This window comes from Cyprinus carpio, chromosome B20, assembly GCF_018340385.1.
Source record: "Cyprinus carpio isolate SPL01 chromosome B20, ASM1834038v1, whole genome shotgun sequence".
NCBI lineage: Eukaryota > Metazoa > Chordata > Actinopteri > Cypriniformes > Cyprinidae > Cyprinus > Cyprinus carpio.
Window position 1 is genome coordinate 21,191,687 of NC_056616.1, and position 23,421 is coordinate 21,215,107.

A 23,421-nucleotide genomic window follows, 5' to 3' on the forward strand; every position below is an offset into this window, starting at 1 on the left:
CAAAAAGAATGCAAAAGCACCATAAGAAATATCAGCACATCTGGAGTCAGTATATCAGCTTTGTGAATTTTAAGTTATTATTCACTGAAAATCTTCAATTCTAGTGAGTTGATTACTATTTTAAACACGAGAACCAGATCTGTCCATTTCTAGAATAAATCATTTAGTCTGATATTGTGAACTGGATCACATGATTAACTGAGAAGTTCTGATTCCTTCAAGAATTATATGTCTTTATGATATTTTAATGGTGCCATTTTCATTTTGGAGCTTCATTATTTTAAAAAGAGTGAGCAGAATGTTTGTAAACATTTACCTTTTTGGTATTCTACTAAAGAAAGTCATACAGGTTTGGGACCAAATTGGGGTGAATAAATGAACTACCCCTTTAAAACATTCTTTTGTTCCATTCATTCATTTAGAAGTTTTGCCATTTCAGTGCTAGACCCATTCAGGGCATTTTTGCTTTTAGCTAGCAATTTTTTTGTTGTTGACCTTGACAGAAGCAGTGCAAGACCCCCTCAGCCCTCTGTAGACAGTTAGACGCTGGAACCTATGACACATAACTATTTCCTTTAGTTACAACCAGCTCAGTTGCAACCAGCTGTGCTTGTGATGTTGGCATAAAGTCAAGAGGCCCGTGAAGTTGAGCCTGGAGCAAAACTAATGCTGTCACTAATAAGCATGCTTTTAAAACGCTATCCTCCCCTGTCTTTCCATTGGCTACTCATGTGGTTCCCTCTCATCCTTTGACAAGACCAGTGGGAGACGGCGATCCCACCTTGCATGGAAACGCAGCAGAGGAGCCTGTCCTTAGAACATCTGAGGTTTTTTTTCCCCCTCAACCTGCCTTTTAACACTGAACTTCAGGATGATCAGAGACTCTGCGCTATAACACTAGGCAGTTGTCGCAACATGACGTCTCCGTTAATAAATTAAAGAGCTCTTAAAGTTATCCTGCTACTTCATTCCTATGATGTGCTATGGATTAGTTCCTCTGTGTAGTTTGACACTTGAATCAAATCATCTTTTTCACAAATGACTTGTGCTCAGAACTTAAGTCAGAGTTGCATTGTATTTGAAAATGTCAAAATAATCACCTTTTGTTGGAACCAATATCATTTAAATTTACATGTAGTAAATCCTTAAAAGCAACTCTTAAAAGGTTCAAAATATCAAAAAGATCTGGGAAAACCTTTAACATTTTGATCCGTGCAAAAGGTTTATTGACTAGACTTTTGGTCATCTCTCCAATCCTCAGACATGGTCTGGTGAAGATTTCATTGACTAAAGCTTAACCAATAGATTTGCATTGCAAGTTGAGGTTTTGCGGATTGTCTGGCTTTTAAATTATTTTAAAGTTTTGGTGTCTTCATGCATTCAAGCATGTTGTTTAGACACAGCTTGAGCTTTATGTCAACGGATGAATTGGAAAGATTTGAAAAGCATAAGAAGATGCAATTGGTATTTCACACATCCCTAATGGATTTGTGTTGAGAAAAGGCAGCATTCCTGGGCTTCGATCAAACCAGCCTGCAGAACACTTCTGTCATTCAACTGTGGCAAATTATTAAATTCCACCTTTGAATCGCTGATGTTCAAATTCAGTGTGGACATTTTGAGGTCACATTCCATTATCAAAGCCCAGAGGAGTGCTGAGAAATGTCTGACACTTTTACGATCCAAATCTTGTCCTAAAGTAGACTTGAATTTCAATTTATGGATGTAAAAGAGAGAGAATGAATATTTTTGGCAGTGCTTTGGGAATGTCCAAGTCTGTCCATCTCAAACTTGATTCATTTTAGATGTTTTTGTGCAGCATTTAGATATTATAGATATTTTCTTGAATTTTGAATATAACGTGTTTTCACAATATGAACATGAGGCATTGTAATGCTGGCTATTTATTTATTTTCACTTTAGAACTTTTTACTTTTCAAACGTTTAATTTGTTATAAAATGTCAAATGATCATTTTCAAATCTTTCTTAGGCACTGCCATATCAACTCTTTCCCCGGGAACCACGGATTGTGCTTCCCCTGGACTTGGCTGCCCAGGTAGGAAGAAATATCCTAATTATAACTTTTCATGCTGAACACATTCCTCAAAACATGTTTTAGATAATTGTTCTAGATAATTAGTTGACCCATTATAAACAAATATTGCCTCATCTAAGTCTTTACATTTTTGACTCATTTATGACTTTGCTAATTAACATTATTCCTTTGTCTCTTAATTTCATTGCTAGTTTTAACATGAAAGATTTTAAAATGCAACAATTTTCCTTAAAAATTATATGTAATACTTAATTGGCAAGTCTTAGTACTTGCGTAAGCATGACAAACAAAAACAGCTTGCCTTCCGCTCATTAAGACACCCCTGAACTGAACTGGTGGCCAGTAAACGTCTATCATTATCTGGGAGCCATGAGAATCCTCAGGCCTCCTGTCCTTAGTTATGGCCATTAAAGGTCATTGTCCCATGCTTCTTTCCCACTGGTCTACTGAAATTTCATTGTATAATATTCATTCCCATGAAATACAAAAATGGCATATTCATGCCTGGAGATTTGACAATCTTTCAATAAAGTTAGTCTTCTGGTTGAGAAATAAACTTGAATTAATGTCATTCGTCACTGAACTATTGTTTTCGTCATAATTTTTTTAATTTATCATGTTTGCAGAAGCAACCTATCATGGAGCTAAAATATCTTTGCATAGAAATCCATATCAGTATATATAGAATCATGGGTAATTTCTATATAATTGCCTCCTTGAAATTACACAGTGAGTAATTACATATAACTGGCTGTCATATCTGAGGGAAAAAAGCATTAAAAAAAGGATGAACTGACTGTGTGTATTTCTGAGGATGCACAAAGTAGAATTTGACCTGTTGGATGTTTATAGAAAATGACTAGAAACAAAAAGAAATTTGTGAGGAAAACATGAGAACTACCAAGAAAACATTTCCCTTTTTATTCACATGTGTGACTCGGCAAGGGAAGTTAGAAACAATCATCTGTTCCCCAATTTTTCTTGCCATTAAATAGTTTTAGAACATGTCATGTTTCTCATTTTTGGTTATTCTCTTTTTTTTCCATATTCATCTCACGCTATGCTTGTAATGCACTCAACTGATCATTTGCTCCATCATTTGTTTTTGCATTTTTGGTTTCACTCTAACGTCATTTAATGCCAGTGTGCCCTTCTTCCATCCCTGCCACCAGCAACATTAACTGTTACCACCGCATCCATTGCCACCACTAACATGATTCCTACTAATGCAACAACCCATGGTAAGCATTCACATCTGCCTTCTCATCATTTTATGCCTGTGTTCCTTTTGTTTCACGAGGGTAATGTGTTTTGCCTAATGCAGAACAGGTGGTGGCCAACTCCTTTGGAGAACATCAATATTAGCTGCGAAAGTAATGTTCCATTAAAAAAAGGAAAATATTTTATTAATGCTAGTGGCTGTGTTCCAGAATTTTTTAAGGTTTTTTTTTTTTTTTTTTTTTTTTTTTTTTTTAATGCTCAAAAGTAGATTTGAAAAAATGCCAACGAGAAAGGCTGCTTTATATGGTGAATTGCCTGAATTACAGGACTCTATTGATAATGTCCCTTGTTGTTTTTTTTTTTTGTTGTTTTTTTTATAATCATGTAGAATTGTTTTAAAGTAAGCAAGTCTGTCTGGTTGAAATGCTAATTTCTGTCATACAATTGCAGTTTACAAGTGATTTAAAAGTTAGTAGACAATATTAATTCCCTTGTCTTTTCCCCTCTCTTTTTTAATCTTTTTTTTTCTTCTAGCATCAAATAATGTAGAAACAATGCAGTTTATTGTCTAAATTTAAATAGATTCCAAATGGGGCAGTTTACTGTATATAACTGTATAGTTTCCCCAAAAAAGAAAAATTCTGTCATAATTTATTCATCCTTGTGATGTTGAAATGATGACATAAATTGTATTTACTATATATATATATATATATATACATAATTATCTATATATATATATATATATATATATATATATATATATATATATATATATATATCTATATATATATATATATATATATATATATATATATATACATATATATATATACATATATATATATATACGTTTTTAAAATAATGTTCTGAAGCAGATAACCCAGTAGATGTTAGATTTATAATTTTAAAGTTGGATGCATTGTCAGTAGAGCTCATTATCTCTGTATTTTCTTCATCAGCTCTTACTACTACTCTTTCATACACATCTACTTCTAGCATGCCTCTAACCACAACTTCTGGTAAGCACGTATCTAGGTTTCCTACTGTTTTATATTCTGTTTAATGAGGTATGATAAATGCCCTCACTAATACATGTGCGCGGCTCTCCTTCTTTGTACCAACGCTAGCTCTACTCACACCAGCTACTAGTGCTAATACAACAACTACTACTGGTAAGCTAACAGTTACTGAGTAAAAGATTTAGCCATAAATATATATATATACTGTTTCATATTGCCTTACTAACCAAACCTATAACATGTCTGTGTGTGCCATCATTAGCACCAACTACATCACCTTTAATTCAATCTAACCCGCCACCCATCAACCCTGGTAAGACATCACTTCTACAAAAGATTTATTATCAAATTCCCATTTTATTAGCTAAATTATGCAGTATTGTCTAAAATCTGCTTTTACATCCATTTGATTGTATGTTTCTAATACCTGATTATTTTAACAGATTTACATTTATTTTTACGTTTAATAAAAAGCATTATTTTAGTAGATACCTTGCATTGCCCAACAAAGGTAAAAATAAACAAGAATGACCAATAAATTGAAAAAATTTGCATGGCAGTATATGGACCCTTGTCTCATGTCCTCATGCATAGCTTTACTCTGTGTGTGTTCATTTACCTAAACCATTCATCATTCATTTAATCCATTCATTCATCTGCAGCTGCTGCTACTAACTCAACTCTGTCCAACCACAAAAACAATGGTAAGCCAAACCTGTTATCTCATGCCATAAATGGCTTGCTTGTGCTTACCAGGGGATGGCACTGCTAAACTTTCATTTGTATGGGCAGAATGAGAACTGCTAGCTTGTTTGAATGGGAATGGGAATTAAAACGATGGGTTAATTGCTCTGAAATTTTCCGGGTGCAGATGAAAGGCCTCTTACCTATTTTTTATGCATGGTTTGTATACCATTCGAATGTTAGAATGTGCAGAATTGATTGTATAAATAAACACCATTCTAATTCTTTTTGTCAAGTGTGTGCTGTGATTAGCTTGTTTTTTTTTTCTTTCCAATTTGGACTTGACTTCTACCTCCTGTATGTATCTGTCAGAATCTTGAAAGCTTTTTGTATTTTTTTTTTCAGGTCTTAGCAGTCTTTAAACACTTGCCTTCGCTCTTCTTTTTCATTGCATATTCTTAAATTCCCTAAATGTGTTCAACTAAAGCCTTTCTTGGCAGCCACCCAACAGTTCTCTACTGTTCTCTTGCTTTTAGCAGAGCTACATTTCAAAATTAACTACCATTCTTATTCTTTTACTTTGTGCATAGCACTCTGCATACTCTAATATAATCTATTTTATAATAAATTGCTTATTTATGATGCTAATATTATCTTTCTATCCTTTATTCTGCACTAACATTAGCATTGCTTTCCAGATTTCTCCTGTGTTTCTGCTTTTTTCTGCTTTCTTCAGTCACCAGCAAAGTGTTAAAGACTGAATTATGTTTGTGCTTTATTTCAAACAGTCATTGTGCTAACTTCTATATTGTTTTTTAGAATGTTTTTTTTTTCCAGGTTGCTTTTCCAGTATATTGTTCTATTGTATGGTGTACTGTATATCTACAAATATAAATAATAGCCTGCTCTGACCTCTTCATTTTTACCAAATCCGGGATCCTCTGCTAAATAATTGAGCTGGAGCAGAAAAAGAGAGGGCTGCATTTTTGTGGTCACTACTGCGGTTTACTCCTCGTGCTGAGACTCCATCCACTAGCTCTCCCCCTGCTAGGCCTCTTGTTGCTCCTGCTCCCCGGGGCCCCAAAACATCACTCGGCTTCATCTCCACACCCCTCATCTGGCCCGTGAGGAAGAAAGTTGAGGCACACAAACGTCCCGCAATCCATCTGACCAAGCCGCCTGCCCAACCGACAATAAGCATGACGAATGAATCCCACTTGCTGAAAACATCTACAATGGCCCCCGTTGCCAAGAAAACAGATTCTACAAGCATGAGGCCAGCCTATTCCCAGGTGAAGCCTCCGTGGCAATCAGGCGCTCACAATCAGAGTGAAGACATTGAGTCTTTTCAGGTGCCATCACACAGTAATCGTAAGAACAAGCCACTAGCTCCCCAACTGGTCCTGAGCGATAGTGACAAGAACAGCACAGAGATACTTGAGTACCCATCTGGTTTTGGCCCGGAGTCATTTTTTTACGACATTGACTTGGATGATGATGTCTTTAGCCTGTTCGACTTTGATTCCTCCTACTCCCTGGATGAAAGCTTGGCCACTGCCATCCCCCATAACATGTCTTTCTTAGAGGTAGAAAGTGTGCCTACTGTCAACACCATGACTTTTGGACCTGTGAGACAGGCGGTTAGCAAACAGGAACATTTACACAGTCAGTCAGACATTAGTTTACCCTGGGCTATGTCAGAGCTGGTACAGGTCTCAGAGTGGCAGGAGACAGACGGCAGCTGGACACTTATCCCATCTCCCACCATGTCTCCGGGAGGAACAGGTGTGCAAATGATCCAGCTTGAGCTCAAGAGTCTCTCTGACCAAACAGCAGCATGGCCAGAGCGGTCGCCCACACAACTTGTGGATATAAAGCTAACAAGCACTGTGCCTTGGGGCCTCTCGGAGGCAACTGCCATCGAGGACACCTTTAAAGATGCACAACACGGTCAGAAAAATTCCACCGTCGAACCCACAGTGGTTACACATGACCAGGTGGAAACTTTAGCAGAGGGTTATGGCAGGACAAGCTTTAGAGAACCTGAGTACAGTCTTACTGATACCACCCTTTCCTATTTTTCATCAACCTCCCAACAGAGCACTTTCAACAATCTGCCCGATCAAACTATTTTACTCATAGAGCCTTTGGCAGTGAGCCCTCTCGTTCCACAAGGCAGCTATTCCCTCACAACAGAGACACATGTTATCTCCTCTCTCGCTTTTTCTCATAGTGTCAAGCCGGTGGCTGGACTGCTTATGGATTCAACCCGCAGTGCTGCCACTCTTATTGAGCCCCTGAATTCAATGCCTACTGCAGGGGTTCAAAGTGACTCCTTAATGACAGAGGCCATCAGACCGAGTCTATTGTCGTCTTGGCCTCACACTGATGTTTTCCCATCTTTGACACCTGGCTCAGCCCAAAGTCTCTTTATCTCCGATGCCAAAAACAATGCTGACCTGGTTTTACCCTCAATGAACAATCAATTCATCCTCTCTGAAAACCCACGAGCTGTTGACTCCAGCCAATTCCCAACTCGCAGTGTTCTCACTGCATATCCAGGCATCACAAGCAGCATTTCTACGTCAATAGTGGGCAGCCTGTCCAAATTAGATTCACCTTTGGCGCTGGAGCCGTCGCATGTAAACAGATTGCCAGATACCCTTTTCAGAGGCTTAAGCAGGCAAGGCGATGTTAATCCTTCAGATGCTGATCTGAGGGACTTGTCACATATGCCTCATATTTCTGTCAGCGCAAGTTCGGAATTACCATACGGTTCTGTGGTTGGCCGGACAGATGAATGGAGAGGTGCTCAGTCTTCACCCCTTAATTCAGATTCCCAAATGAAAGTGGAGACGATAGATGTGTCGCCCACATTCAGTTTGCCCTCCCACAACATTTTTGACTTTGGCTCAGAACATGGCATGGTCACGTCAGCATGGTCGGACTACTTCAAAACCAATTGGGAGAGTTCCCAAATTTCATCAACTGAAATATTTCCCTCATTTTTGTTCAATTCAATAAGAAAGAATGGACCAGATGAGGCCTCACCTTATGAAACCAAATTCAGGTATCAATCAGAGACAATGGACATTTCTAACTTCATAGAGCCTGGCAATGTCCTTCCTTCTCAGTCTAAAGGAGAGGTTTATCATGATGGATTTGTTATTTCTGGTGCATATGGTCGAGTAAGTCCAACCCACAAATACGCTGAAGTCACAACTACCACATGGCTTCTCAACACAACATCTCTAAATGCCTCAGAAGTCTATAAGTCATTTAACAAAAACAGTACACGTGACTCTGTTGATTCTCATAGTAATTTTGCACACGTGACCACTATGAGCCATTCAAACACTATTCAAGATTATGAATTGCTTAGAACAGATATACACACATTTGAATCATTGTCAGCGAACGTGCCGCACACTCATGCTCCTTTCCAAATGACTATGACTGGTACAGATCTGTCATCTCAGACCTCGCCAAACCCTGCTTTTCATCTGTTATCCACTTTTACAAGTAGCACGCCATCAGAACTTGCCTCCGTTCCAGTCATCCAACCCTCAAAATCAATGGATGTCTCAAGCAGCCGCAGTGAAGACCTGCTGGACACTAAACATGTCCACTCCTCAACAACAAAGTGGCCATTTTGGGCCAAGAATGAATCAGCAAACCCCTCCAGTCACGGCCACAATGTGCTCGTTGTTCAGCCCGCCACCACAGATAGCGAGACGCATCCGTCTCTTGCTATTGATGGCCAGTCTTTTGTCCGCACAAATGGCACGGTCGACACCCCAACCAATGGAGTCAGCGCAGGTTTTGGATCTGTGCATACTAGTGCCACCAATGGGACCACTACAGAGCCTCATGAACTGGCCCCATGTCCATGTAAAGCTCCCTTTCATATTACATGTCTGTGTGGACTTTCAACCGGGAACAGTATGTTTTCCAATAACAATCTAGACCTTAGAAAGAGAGATAGTTTCTTTTATTGCTGAATCTTGACTTTCTGAGCAAGTGATCGTAGAATGAAGGTTGTTCAATTTGGGGGGAAAATCAGTCTTCTCGGTGTGCAAATTAAATGTTTTTTGATTCCTTGTGATTTACTAGAAGTAGTAAGATATTAACAATAGCCAGTTCTGACAATCATTGAGTTTCAGCCCTCTTCATGTACTGGCTGTTACTTGCTCACTCAAATTGAGCACATAGGTCTTTTGTAATTATCCAGATTTGTATCATTCTTCCTTCTTAGGAGACTGCTTTATTTAATTATTTATTTTACATTGAACTGTTCAGCCTTACTTTCAATAATTTTCACTCTGATGAATTTGAGAGACTACCTGGGGTGCGGAGTGAAAATATAGTGTGTTATCTAAGAAAGCTCTCTCATATTTTCAATTTGTGGAAATAAGTTTTTACATTTTATCATATAAGGAGTCTCCTAAGAAAAGTCTTGGCATGGTGTAGTTAATGCATTATAAAGTAGTGCAGCACTAACAACTCAAGATACATGAGAGCCATCTTGTGATAGAAGTGCAGCATAGCAGTAGATCTCAAAAGCAGTTTTTTACTGCCAAATTTTCTATACTGAATTCCTTTTTACAACACTTTGGATCAATTTGATTTAGAAGATCTATTTTGAGAGCACATTTGTTTCAAAATTGGTAATTACTAAGATATATATTTTATTACTATTACATAACTACTGCTATGCAACACAGAAAAAAAGTGAATTAAGCAAAGTGTGTTTTGATTGATAACTAAAAAAGTACAACACTCTCCTTTTCCAGAGGATATTTTCTACAGAATATCCCTAGTGGTTATTGATGAACAAGCAAACACTCCAGACAGGGATGCTAAGACGATGATATCTCAATGGGTACACACATTATATATATATATTTGTTTAAAAAAATCCATTAATGGATATTAAGATAACTGATCATTTTATTAATTTTGAATTCTTTTTAAACATGTTACTGCTTACTAATCAATTTCTGTGATTTTTACAGCTCAATCAAACATTTCAAAACTGGATCTACAGAGTTTATGTTGATAGTGTCAGGTAGGATTCTTTTTTAAGTTTAAGGTGTATATAAACATCTCTTTATTTTATTTAATGATGATTGTTTGCAATCTTACTCTCATCCCTTTTTCAGTCTCCAGCCTAACACTGTTCTCTCAAGGGCCACAACTATACGGTAAAACATTTGCAGACTGTTACTATTTTGTCTGATTTTACTAATGTAAGAGTAACTATGTGTCACAATATTTCGTTTTCAGTATTTTTGATGTCTAAAAGATGTGATGTGATGTGATGTTGCATTCTTCTCAGACAAACCTACATGGCCCTGCTGTTGTATAAGAATACCACTGATGCAAGTCTGGCAGAAGCAGAGATTGAGGACATATTGAGAAGTGCCCCTGAAATTGGCAATGGCTTAATATTGGACGGTGTGACTGTGAACTTAATGGGTATGGAATGCTCCATTTTGTTCAGTTTCAGTAGCCCTGTACTTGCAAACTGCTAAAGAAAAAAGCATTCATGTAAATTCATACTAATTATTTTGATCTCCTTTTTAAAATATGATATGGTGTTTTTTTGAACGCTGATACCTTGGAGCATCAAGCAAGCAGGTTTTAGTTGTCAAAGTCATAATGTGATTTTAAACAAATTTTCAAAAGGGTTATTCATGTCTTAAGAGTAAAACTTTTTAATGTACTCAGTATACCTTTTAAGTAAGGATGGATATTTTCAGAAGCATGGCTCCTCTTTAAAGAAACATTTATAAGTGAATCCTTTTAATTTAGTTTCTGTGTTTGTTTTACGCCAGAAAACTGCCAGGCCGAGGAGTTCCCATTCCACTACAGATGGCCAGAGAGCAGACCCACTGTCACCCAGTACATCCCCTGTTTCCCTTACAAAGAACAAAATGCATCCAGGACTTGGTGAGTAAATGCTGATAGCTCCTGATCTAGATGCAAATAGGAATGAATTACTAATTGAAGTAGTTGCAGCCAGTAATCATGTTTCAGCAGATGTATAAGAAAACTCTATTTAATATTGTGCATTTGTTTTTCCACTCTTTAGTATGATTAGCCAGTATAATTATACTTCATATTGGACCCTCCCAGACCGTGGAAACTGCACTAATATAACAAGCATTTCAGTTTCACAAGGTAGGTTCTGATCCACATTGCACACATTACTCTGAAATCAAAACCAAATTTAATCATTCTTATTTTGAATTCACCAGAGAATGCAATGGAAGTGGCTGTGCAGCTCGCTGACATCACCAATAATGAGCTCTCTAAGGAGGAGGTGACACAGGTTGTTTTCAAGGTGAATGAGCTTGTGAACATAGCCAAAATCAACGCCACCCTGGCCAGCACTGTGCTCACTATCATCTCCAACGTCATGATCAGCTCAAACGCCGCTCAAAAGGAATCCTCAGAGACGTATGTGCTATTCCCTGTACACTAGAAAATGAAGATGATTTTTTTTTTTGAGTTGAATACATTTAATTTTATATATATATGTGTGTGTGTATATATATATATATATTTGATATTAATTATGTGTGACCCTGGACCACAAAACCAGTCTTAAGTCGCTTGGGTATATTTGCAGCAATACCCAAAAATACATTGTATGGGTGAAAATTATTGATTTTTCTTTTATGCCAAAAATTCATTAGGATATTAAGTAAAAATCATGTTCCATGAAGATATTCTGTAAATTTCCTACCGTGAATATATCATAACTTCAGTTTTGATTAGTAATACGCATTGCTAAGAACTTTATTTGGACAACTTTAAAGGTGATTTTTTTTTCAATATTTTGATTTTTTTGTACCCTCAGATTTCAGATTTTCAAATAGTTGTATCTCGGCCAAATATTGCCCTATCCTAACAAACCATACATCAATAGAAAGCTTATTTATTCAGCTTTCGGATGTATATTCAAAAAATTTAAACTTAAGACTGATTTTGTGGTCCAGGGTCACATATATAATTAAATATCCTGACTACACATCAAATGTCTAGTTGTCACCTGCACTCTTAAAAAATAAAGGTTCTAAAAGGGGGTTTTCACAGCAATGCCATAGAAGAACCAGTTTTGGTTCTCCAAAAAACCTTCCAGTGAACAGTTCTTAAAAGAACCATTTTTTTTTAGTGTGAAGAACATTTTAATAATCTAAACTAAAGAACCTTTTTCCACTATAAAGAACCTTTTGTGGAAGAAAAAGTTTCCATGGACCTCTATTTTTTATTAAAGTACCTTTATTTTTAAGAGTGTGGCATGATTTTAACAATTTTCTGTTTGTAGTCAGCAAGTTTAAGATTTCTTACACCGTTTCAGCTTCCCTTATTCCCTTCCCTTTTCCCTTATTATATTACAGTCTTCTCACAACATATTATTTGAAAACAAAGCATTATATTTTTTAGACTATATTGCTTGAATCTCTCAGAAATGTCTGTATCTTATCCATCCAAATGTTTTCAGTTTTAATGAAGGGCCTTCTTGTATGTTCAGTCTGGAAGTTTTTTAATCTTCTCATCTGAGCCTCTTGTTTTTGTATCAACATGACCAGAGCTCTCAAAGCAGTGGATAAAATGGTACAGAAGATTGAGTTTGATGGACCCTTACTAACCATCACATCCAAAAATCTGGCTGTTGGAGTTTCTGCTCTCAACATCAGCAATTTTAATGGGACCACTTTCAGTGCATTTATAGCCACAAACTCAACAGAGCCTCAGGTAAATGTCCATCAAAAATGTTCACCTCTCTGGTACATGTCTTTTGATGTGACAATTGACATGTCTTTATACAAGGGAGTTTTTTTTTTTTTTTTTTTTTGATTGATGGGGTCTATTTCTGGTTATGCATGTATATTTAAACATGTAGTGTGCACAAAATTTGCTTAAGACTTCCTCAGGAAGGCTGCCCAAACATTTTAGCTGTATTTTTGGCTGCCCAAACATTTTAGCAGTAAAGTTTTAAAGTAATCTTTAGCAATTAAAGCAGTGTAATGAGAGGTGATGTGTATGGACCATGCCCAGAGGTTGCACCCATTGATTAAGAGCCAACGTTTCCTGGGAAGCTGTGGGAGGAAAAAGCAACATTGTACAGTTTGAGAGTGACTCAGACAATGACACATTTCTCTCTTCTCTGGGCATGAGTGTCAGAATGTATATTTTTGCAAGTATTTAAGTGGATTTTCTGTATTTTTAGCATACTCAAGTTTAAATTGTTGTATTTTTGTGCCATTTTGTATGTTTATAGTCGAAGTTTAACTCAATCATTGAAACTATTTAAGGGATTTTAAAGAATAAAAAATACAAATTAGCCTACCGACAGTTTAAATTATCAACTGAAGGCCCCGTTTCAGGGCAGTCTTAAGTTAAAAAAACTTAGATCTCCAAGGACGCATCATTGGTTCTTAAACCTGAGTCTGCCTGGATTCATTACCACTTCATTCTGGCAGAGGGCGCCGTAACCTCTTCAAATGCAGTTACACACGTAGCTCTTATACCCTTAATACACACATTATCATATAATAAAAGTAACTTTTTCCTCCTCAGATTGATTTTGAGTCAGAAGCCCAGAATGCTTTGGCTGTGGTCACTCTACCTCCAACACTACTGCAGAACTTGAGTAATTCACATAGAGTGTCCAGAATAAACTTCATGTTCTTCAGCAAGACAGGACTTTTTCAGGTGAGAATGAACCAATTTAGCTTTTTTTTTAAGTGTATATTTTTCTCTAAATGAAGTATTCTATAGTCTATTCTCGTATTATAATATGGCTTTATTTAAAGGACTGTAGAACAATATAATATTGACAGTTCTCATTGATATTTCTGTTAATAGCACTTTGGATCATTCATGGTACGGTAATGAATCTCTGGACGTTTTCTATGTGCTGAGTAAACTAACTTCTCAAAATAAACTCTAAATTGTGCATTAAACAATGTAACATACACTACCATTCAGACTTGTTTGGGGTCAGTAAGATTTTTTAAAAAGAAATGAATACTTTTATTAAGAAAGAAAGTGTTAAATTGATCAAAGGTTAGTATTTTGCATTGTCACAAAAAATATCTATTTTTAATAGATTCTCTTCGTTTAAAATGTATTTTTTAAAGAATACTGAAAAGGTGTATCACAATTTCTTAAGCACCTAATCAGTATATTAGACTTATTTCTAAATATCATGTGACACTGAAGACTGGAGTGACCATCACAGAAGTAAATGACATTTTAAAATGTATTAAATCAGTTCTTTTTTAATTATAATAATATTTAACTGTTTTTATTGCACTGTGATCAAAACAAATGCAGCCTTGATAAGCTTATTAAAACTTAGTAAATAAATATTTAATCAAAACAAAATATTAAATCATTCCCAAACATGTGAACTGTATGTGATGAATTTTAATTAACGTGTATCTAATGATGTTTCTTATTCCTTGAATGCGTCTTTGGTCACTTACTAATAGCTAACAAAAGTGATATATTCTGTCCATACTTACACAAATTGAGGTATAATTTTTATGTGTCCGACTCTCCCTTAAACTAAGATGAGCAGATTTGCCCTGACAATCTGTTTCATGTCTTCACAGGATCGGCAAAGTAACGGCATGTCCTTGAACAGCTATGTGGTGGCTAGCAGTGTTGGCAACTTCACAATCAAAAACCTGCAAGATCCTGTCAAAATAGAGATTGCCCATCTGGAGTACCAGGTATTCAGCTTTTTTGATTTATTGAAAATGTAATGTATTACCGGTTTTGGTAACTGGTATTTTTGCAGAAACTTAGGTTTCGGTGATATATTTTTGGAGTAATTACAGTAGCCATTCATTTTATTAGTTTAACCTTCCCATCAATGAGGTTTCAAAGCAGTCATTTTCTTCCAAAAAATGATTTGTCCAAGCTAACTGGAACAGTGGTGTCTAACACATCTTAATGTGTCTGTCTGTCCTCCAGAGAGATCCGAAGCGTCTTTGTGTGTTTTGGGATTTCAGCCTCCAAAATGACGGTAAAATAAATGATTTATTTGGCCACTGTTAAAGCATTAAAACAGTCCCACAGGAGGCTGTATGTATAGACTTACAGAATTCATATAATATCCATTTGTCTCCATTAGATCACACAGGGGGCTGGAACAGTGAAGGCTGCGAGGTCAGTCCGGAGTCCAACAGCAACAGGACCGTCTGCTTGTGTAATCACCTCACACACTTTGGCATTCTTATGGTGAGATTTGTGGGATTGGCATCAAAATGACCCAACAGAGTGGTTTAATGTATTAAGCCAATATGGCAGACTGAAGCAATGTTGATGCGTTTGATGTCATCTAGAGTGGCTAACCATCCCTGAAACAGACAGGGCCAAATAGTTGGCAACTAGTTAATTAAGAGGCTACGCTGTAATGTAGAATTGAAGCTATCAAGACTTTGCACGCTTATTATTAGGTGCACTTTGTTCATGTTGCACCAGTGTGTCATTTAAATGTAGCATTATACAAAAGAGATCAGTACTAATGAGCCTCTTGCATCTCTAATGAGTGTCATTATTGATTCACTTTACTTACTCTTTTTTAGGACATCTCTGGAGCTTCTGCACAGATAGATGAGAAGAACAACAGGGTTCTTACCTTCATTACCTACATTGGCTGTGGCATTTCAGCCATTTTTTCCGCAGCAACACTTCTCACATACATCGCTTTTGAGTGAGTGTCCTTCAGCATTTGACTAGAGAAGAAAAACGATGCATCTTTGATCTATGCCTCTTCGTAATGGAAAAAAAGTTACTGCTAGTTACATTTTCTTACGCACATTTTTAAACATGTTTTTAATGATACATTAACAACTATTAAAATTCAGATGTTTTCTCAAAGAATGTCTTCAGCTCTGCCCAACTCTGCTGCACCCATCCTCTTCAAGCACTAATTATTTACCGTAAAATTGGGATGCTTGTTACTAGCATCCAGTGATTCTGATTTGGAAAAAAATTAAGGACATATTAAATTGATCGAAAGTAAAGACTTACATTGTTACATTTCCTAAAAATGCTGTTCTTTTGAACATGTATTCATCAAAGAATCCTAAAAAAATAGTTTGCATGATTTCCACAAAAATATTAAGCAGCACAACTATTTTCAGCTTTGATGATAATAATAAGAACTGTTTCTATTTTAATATATTCTAAAATGTAATTTATTCTTGGTATGACAATGCAAAACTTCTATCGGTTTCAGTGTGACACACGATACTTCAGAAATCATTCTAAAATGCTGATTTGGGGCTCAAGAAAAAGTAGTGTAAATGACTAATGGTGTAATGGAATTGGAAAGACTCATTGTTTTCATTGATATAAATCTATAGGAAGCTGCGGCGAGACTATCCCTCTAAGATCCTGATGAATCTCAGCACATCACTGCTCTTCCTCAACATGGTGTTTCTTCTGGATGGCTGGTTGGCCTCATACGAAATTGAGGGATTGTGTGTGACTGTGGCTGTATTTCTGCACTTTTTCCTTCTCACTTCCTTCACATGGATGGGCTTAGAGTCCATCCACATGTACATTGCCTTGGTCAAGGTCTTCAACACCTATATACGGAGATACATCCTCAAGTTTTGCCTCGTGGGATGGGGTAAGTGCTACATTAAGTAGTTTTTCCTTTTGGTAGTTGTTTGCCATGGATTTTTTTGTATCCAGTGTTCAGTATAGTATAAGATCACTCTGAAGAAGTGTTGAACATAATAGTAAGAAGATCTGACTGAATTTTCAGGTGTCCCTGCTTCAATTGTTGGCATTGTGTTGGCTGTGGGCAAAAATTCTTATGGAAAAAACTATTATGGAAAAGGAGAGAATGGACAGGGCACAGAATTGTAAGTTTGGTTGAAGAAATTCAAACTCTCCATTATTTTATATCTGTGAAAGAAGTAGCCTGTTTTAATTCCTTATTCTCATTCTGTTGGTTTTCCTGGTCTTTCCTTCTGTAGCTGTTGGATTCGTAGTCCGGTTGTATTCTACGTGACATGCGTGGGCTACTTTTCCATGATATTCCTGATGAATGTTGCCATGTTCATCGTGGTCATGATCCAAATCTGCGGGCGTAACGGCAAGCGCAGCAACCGAACACTTCGAGAGGAGATCTTACGTAACCTGCGTAGTGTGGTCAGCCTGACTTTCTTGCTGGGCATGACCTGGGGCTTTGCTTTTTTCGCCTGGGGTCCACTCAGCCTGGCCTTCATGTACCTCTTCTCCATTTTCAACTCCCTACAGGGTTGGTTTATGTAATCATATTTTCACTATCCTCTACATTTAAATACTCCATAGAATCAGATGATGGTGGTCATGATATCTTTCATGTTATTTGTTTCCGATTTTTAAATAAAGTATTTTACCTTCTTTAATATGTATAAAAACTTATGTCAAAAGTACATTTTGTTGTCATTTAAATTTTACCTGAATTGTTTTTTAAAACAAAATATATTTATTTACTTTTTATAATAAAATTAAAATGTTAATGTAGTTAAAATTTTTAATTTTGCCTTAAGAGTTATTGCATTGAAAAGCTGCTTGTAGCACCACACTTTGCCGAAACCCGAGATCAAATCAGGGACCTTTAACGCTCTTCCAACTGAGCTATTTCGGCCAGTGTAGGGGGTCTGGTTTGTAATTGTGTAGTTCTGTATGCGATTTGAAAATAGCTTGTGGGTTTGTAATCAGAAAAGATTAAGGATTGTAATTTGTTTTGTTTTTTCAACAGGATTATTCATATTTGTGTTCCACTGTGCCCTGAAAGAAAATGTACAGAATCAATGGAGGAGGTACTTGTGCTGTGGAAAGTTCCGTTTGGCAGATAACTCAGGTAAATTAAGTTAGTATTATTACTGATATTTTGAATTAATTATGTTTTTCTGGGATTTTTTTGGTCATCTACCATGTGTCAGAAAACAATACAAAGGAAGAATCATATATTCAATCACATTCCATGAAGTAATGCCTAACATAATTAAGTTAAAATTAGTTGTTTGAATGCACATAACATTTGTGCTTATACTTTTTTAATTTTTTGCCATTTTTTTTATATCATTTCTTTTTCATAGGTATATTAGACTGTGCTGTGACTACATCTTTAGGTGCTGAATTCCTGAGACTTTTGTTGCACTTAGAATGTGTGTTTCAGTAAAGCCCAGCTTTGGAGACTTTTTTGCCCCAAGTATCACTGAACTATTGTTAATAAAATTTAGGACCATGAGAGGCCTTAGCTGGTCTTTACTTACAGTTAAATCTGATAAAATGAAATGTGAAGTAGCTTATTTTTCGAATGCCAGTCCCATACAACTTTCCTTTACAAAGTCGTCTGTCCTGAATTTAAGATGGAATTGCAGTATATTATCTGAACTTCCTGGGTTTGTTTTGTGCTGTATCTTTATGCATGGGATTCACCTGTCTAACTGGTATGTATGAATAACGTTTAGCCATATTTTGCAGACTGGAGCAAAACTGCCACTAATAATACCAAGAAAGTGAGTTCCGATAACCTGGGAAAATCCCTCTCCTCCAGTTCGTTTGGCTCCACTACAGCCAACTGGACGTCTAAAGCCAAAGCCACACTAAACCCCTTTGCCAGGCACAGTAATACAGGTAAACATAAAAGTAATTATGTGGATTGCATTGGCCACAGTTGTTGGTTTACATTAACCCTTTGATGCATGTACTATTATATTAAAACAAGGGTAAAAACACAAGAACTGTCAATATATAAGTGAAATTTGTCATTTTTTAAAACTAATAATCTACAAAAAAAAGATTATATAATTAATAAATAGGTCAACTGAATCCAAATATGCTCATAATAATGCTTACAGTGTCCAGTAAGACAAAAATATATTTATTATTACATAAATTTTACTGAGCACCAATGAAGAATTAGATTGATTTTTATAGTGTAATACAAATAGAAAAGGTTGTAATATTATTTCACAATATGGCTTCACTTTTTTTACTTTTAACTCAAATAAATGCTGCCTTGGTACGAGAGAGATTATTTTGAAATTCATCTTACCAACCCCAAACGTTTGATCAGTAGTGTATATGAATGATTAAAAATAGCCTTTAAAGATCTGTCCACTTTAACAAACATCATGCATCAAAGGGTTAGGATTAAAACTGGTATTTGATACCAAAAATAAAGCTTTGTTAACATGTTCTAAGTAATGTATTGCTTTGATGTGTAATGCTTGACTATTTTTAGTAAGGATATTGCCCTTCATGCCTTGTGTTATTTTGTGCTTTGCTCTACTGTTACTTTTTGTGTGACTGTACATCTGGACTCAGTGGTGCTGTGTGTCTGTATTTATGTTTGTGGTATAGATAGTACCCTGCAATAATGCCATGGAGAGACATCCTGAGGTAAAACCACGCAAGCCAGCTTGAGTTCACACTGCTTTCCTCTATTCATGTGATCAGCTTCCCCTTTTGGGATAGACTGAAATCAATCCAGCGGCCCTAGACATAATACCTAGTCTAACTCACTCCTAACACATAAATGCTTCTATCTGACCCTTAATATGACATTACCTTTTTGGGAAAATTAGGCATCTGTTGTGATGTTTTATGGTGAAATAGTTGCCTGTTGGATTGAACCCAAGTTGTGGAGTGACATTCAAGAACTAGAAAGCACACTGCTGCTGGTTGTCATTGTCAGTTAAATAGCAAATAAAGTTGCTAGCACAGTGGTGCAATACCAGGAAACAACTCAACCCGAATAAATATGTATCAATAGGTTATAGACTTGACTCCCACCCAGTCTTTCAATAGACATTGACAAGCTTTAGTGTCTTTTAGGAGTTCTGAATGTCATTTGCACTCTGTTTGAGACTAATGTTTCTCACGGTGGGCTGTTTTTGTTTGTCTCCTTTGTTTTGTTCTTTTTTCGTTTGGCAGAGTAATGTTCCCACAGGAGAAAATACCCAGCTTGCACTGCTGACACTAAAATGTGTGAAACCATACACAGTAAACACTACATCCCCTACATGCTGGCCATGCAGAGGATAGATTATATGCACTTGACACTAATAATGCACTTAACATCAGAGATGCTGTCATGCACAGCAGAGTTGTCATTGTGAATTACTGAGAAATTTAGGAGTACAGTAGTATATTTTTTGCATATATGCTGAGATTAAGGGAATACTGTGCTGTTTGTTACACTGAATTAAGCAAAATTGCATAATTTATCTAAAAATGCAAAAGTTCTTCATAGTATAGCTCACTCTATTGTTTTATTTTTTTTAGTGATGTCAAAGGATTAATCGCGATTAATTACATCCAAAATAAACGTTTTTGTTTACAAATGATATTTTTGTGTACTGCGTATATTTATTATTTATATATAAATACACCCACATGCATGTATATATTTAAGAAAAATATGTTTATATATTAAGTATATTTATATAATATAAATTACATGAATATGAATATATACATGTGAATACATGTAAATATTTTCAAAATATATACTATATGTGTATTTATATATACTTAATAAATACACACAGTATACTTATATATTATGTAAATAATTTTTTTTAATTTTGAATGTGATTAATCGCAATTAATCCTTTGACAGCACTCATTTATTTAATTAACTGTAAAATTAATTGCAATTGATTATTTCTTTCTAGTGAAAGAAATGAAATTAATAAAAGTATATTAAAGAATTTTGATTTTTTTCACTTTTTTCTATTTTATTAGGCAAATGGAGGATTTTTTTTGTTGATATTTTATTTAATTTTCTAGATTTTTTTGTCATTATTACTGTACACATTATGTATTGTGAAAAAAATCTTTGCTATTATATTGACATCTTTGTTTTTATTAGTTTATCCTGTTTTTCATTTAATAAAGAAAGTAAATAAATTTGAATAATTTAAAATATTTCAAATTGATAATTTTTAGTTTTTTTTTTGTTTTTTTTTTTTTTTTTTTTTTACTGTTATTTTTTTTTTTTTTTTTTTTTTTTTTTTTTTTTTTTAATTCCTTTAATGGAAGGATTTAATGTTCTTGACCAATTATAACTGACATTATTAATTTATTTTTATTTATTTATTAATTTTTGACTTCATTTGAATGATTTTACACAATGTGTGTATTGTGAAGTAATATTTACTCTTATACTGAGACCTTTTGTTTTTAGCTATGTAAATGACCTCATCATCATCAAATAATGACTTTTCTAGCATGGAAGATGGGAGCATAAGTCTTGGTTGAAATGCCTATTTTTGTGTTATTCTGCAGTTTAGCAGCTTTCTGGAGCCTTATAATAGAGCATAATATGGTGTTCAATTTATTGCACATTAAAAAGCAATAAATAAATAAAATAGTGCTATAGAAGGGGACTGAAGGTGCATGTGTGCATTGGAATGTTTGGCCTAGGAATGCACAAAGGCATGGAAATTCAACAGAATGGCATGAACAAATAATGACTCACCCTTTATATAGTTGAATGAATTGGAAACTAATATGATCAAACTGTCAAAGCGTTAACAAAACAGTCCTGCTTCTTTTGAAGCAGCCAGTACTTAAAAAATTGTTTGAATTGGGTGCCATTTGTCATCATCACCTTGTATGCAGGTGTATAGACACTTTGACAGTATATTCCCTCAATCCTTCAATCAACCTCTGTGGCATATTTGCAGGTAAAAGTTTCTCCAATCAGAGCAGTCCCAAATGCAGCCCTTCCGACGGAGAGGCTTCCTCGTCCATCCTCCCCGTCCACCAGGTCCTGGACAAGGTAAAGGGCTACTGCTCCGTGCGCTCAGACAACTTCTACAAAAACATTATGATGTCAGACAGCTTTAGCAACAGCACTAAATTCTAATGAGAGGAGGCTGAGACGGAGCCCCGGTCTGTCCCACAGACTTACCTTGTGTATAAAGACTACGCTACATATTGAGTTAACCCTTCAAGCCCTTCCACGCTTCCCGACTGGAGTAGAGAAATGCATAACCCTGTAGAGAGGGCAAGCTATGAAAGTGTGGATTTGACATACTGTGATATTCAGCTTATAGTGACTATGTGATCTGTAAATATTCATAATATATTTTACTATATGTGCTTTTTCTAATTTCGGTTTTGCATACTTTTTTTGCACATCACTTTGGTTTTTGTTTTTGTATATATAAATTCATGAAGGCTTGCTGCAGCAGAAAAAATGGGACCAATTTACATCCAAAGACTGACTGGCAAACATGAGGAGTACTAGTTAGTTTCTCAGTTCGGGACTGAAAGAACAAGTACGGTTGGAGCTTGAATTTTCATGCTTGTGAATTTCACCTTGATTTAGCTTTCTTTACCTTACGTACATTTTCAATGTAAATTAGTGAACCTTTAATACTTCTATTTTGTCATTATTTAAATGCTCTCTATTTTAGTCTTCACATGATCTACTACTGATTAACATGTTACAGAAAATGTTAGGTTTTTTTTACAGTGTGTTCATTGTTCAAGTGTTTCAGTGCATGCAGTTTCATAAAACTGCTCTAATAGAAGGGCAGGACAACAAGATCAGTCCTTTGCTATTTGACAGTAGAAAGGAAAACAACATCTACAGTATACATCAAATCTAACACATTCAGATCTTCCTATTGCTGTAGTTTAATGACTGTTTTGACTTGGTATTTATTTTAAGTGCTTTTAAGAGATTTCAATGCTTCATTGAAGAAAATGTCAGCAGAGGAAATGCTTACCGAGGGCTGCTCAGTTTGCTCTGGTCATCAGTGTAGATCATCATTGTATAGCGGTTATGGATGCTTTATGAAAATGTGACATCCTGCATATTAAATGCACTTAAAACAGATCTTGCCATTCTTATTTGTTTGAATAGTAAACATTTTCTGTTTAACCCTCTGGAGTCTAAGGGTATTTTTTGGGGCCTGGAGAAGTTTTGTCATGCCCCCGACATTTGTGCTTTTTTCAGTTTCTTATAAATATCTAAATGGCTAAAGTCTAATCTCACTGTAATCAGCAGACACTGGGCTATAATAATATGTGAGCAGCATGTATGTACATGATTGTGTTTTTGAGAAAAAAAATGTTATGCGTGGTTAGTGAAAAACTAAAAATGTTAAATCACTTGAATAAGGCAATAAAACACATATAGAAAATTGGTTCCCAGGAATTTGGAGAACTGGAGCTTGTAGCCTAGAATTTTTTTTTTCTAAATGATGTGAAAATCATCTTGTTTACTCACTTACAGAAAACAATATATTGATTTAAATTTTCTAAGACACTTTTTGTTGGTAAAAGTCATATGCGAGTAGGCGTCAACTATCATGAATTCACACCTGAGAAGACAAAGGCCTGCATAATGAGCTGCATAATGAGCCATTCAGTCAGCTGTGTCACTGAGAGGG

At 35.8% G+C, this 23,421-nt stretch overlaps 1 protein-coding gene across 1 annotated transcript in view; it reads left to right on the forward strand.

Moving 5' to 3' along the window:
• Positions 1 to 22,865, forward strand: part of LOC109064675 (adhesion G-protein coupled receptor G6-like) — a 39,515-nt gene extending 16,650 nt beyond the window's left edge. The window contains 21 exon segments of the mRNA XM_042746404.1: positions 1,992 to 2,057; positions 3,230 to 3,298; positions 9,778 to 9,866; positions 10,000 to 10,052; positions 10,147 to 10,188; positions 10,323 to 10,462; positions 10,822 to 10,936; positions 11,079 to 11,167; positions 11,245 to 11,446; positions 12,583 to 12,748; positions 13,574 to 13,708; positions 14,614 to 14,733; positions 14,978 to 15,029; positions 15,138 to 15,244; positions 15,592 to 15,719; positions 16,375 to 16,643; positions 16,782 to 16,881; positions 16,996 to 17,279; positions 17,766 to 17,867; positions 18,494 to 18,646; positions 21,706 to 22,865. Coding sequence (XP_042602338.1) covers positions 1,992 to 2,057; positions 3,230 to 3,298; positions 9,778 to 9,866; positions 10,000 to 10,052; positions 10,147 to 10,188; positions 10,323 to 10,462; positions 10,822 to 10,936; positions 11,079 to 11,167; positions 11,245 to 11,446; positions 12,583 to 12,748; positions 13,574 to 13,708; positions 14,614 to 14,733; positions 14,978 to 15,029; positions 15,138 to 15,244; positions 15,592 to 15,719; positions 16,375 to 16,643; positions 16,782 to 16,881; positions 16,996 to 17,279; positions 17,766 to 17,867; positions 18,494 to 18,646; positions 21,706 to 21,887 — 2,663 coding nt within the window. The 3' untranslated portion in view covers positions 21,888 to 22,865.
• The last annotated feature ends 556 nt before the right edge of the window (positions 22,866 to 23,421 follow it).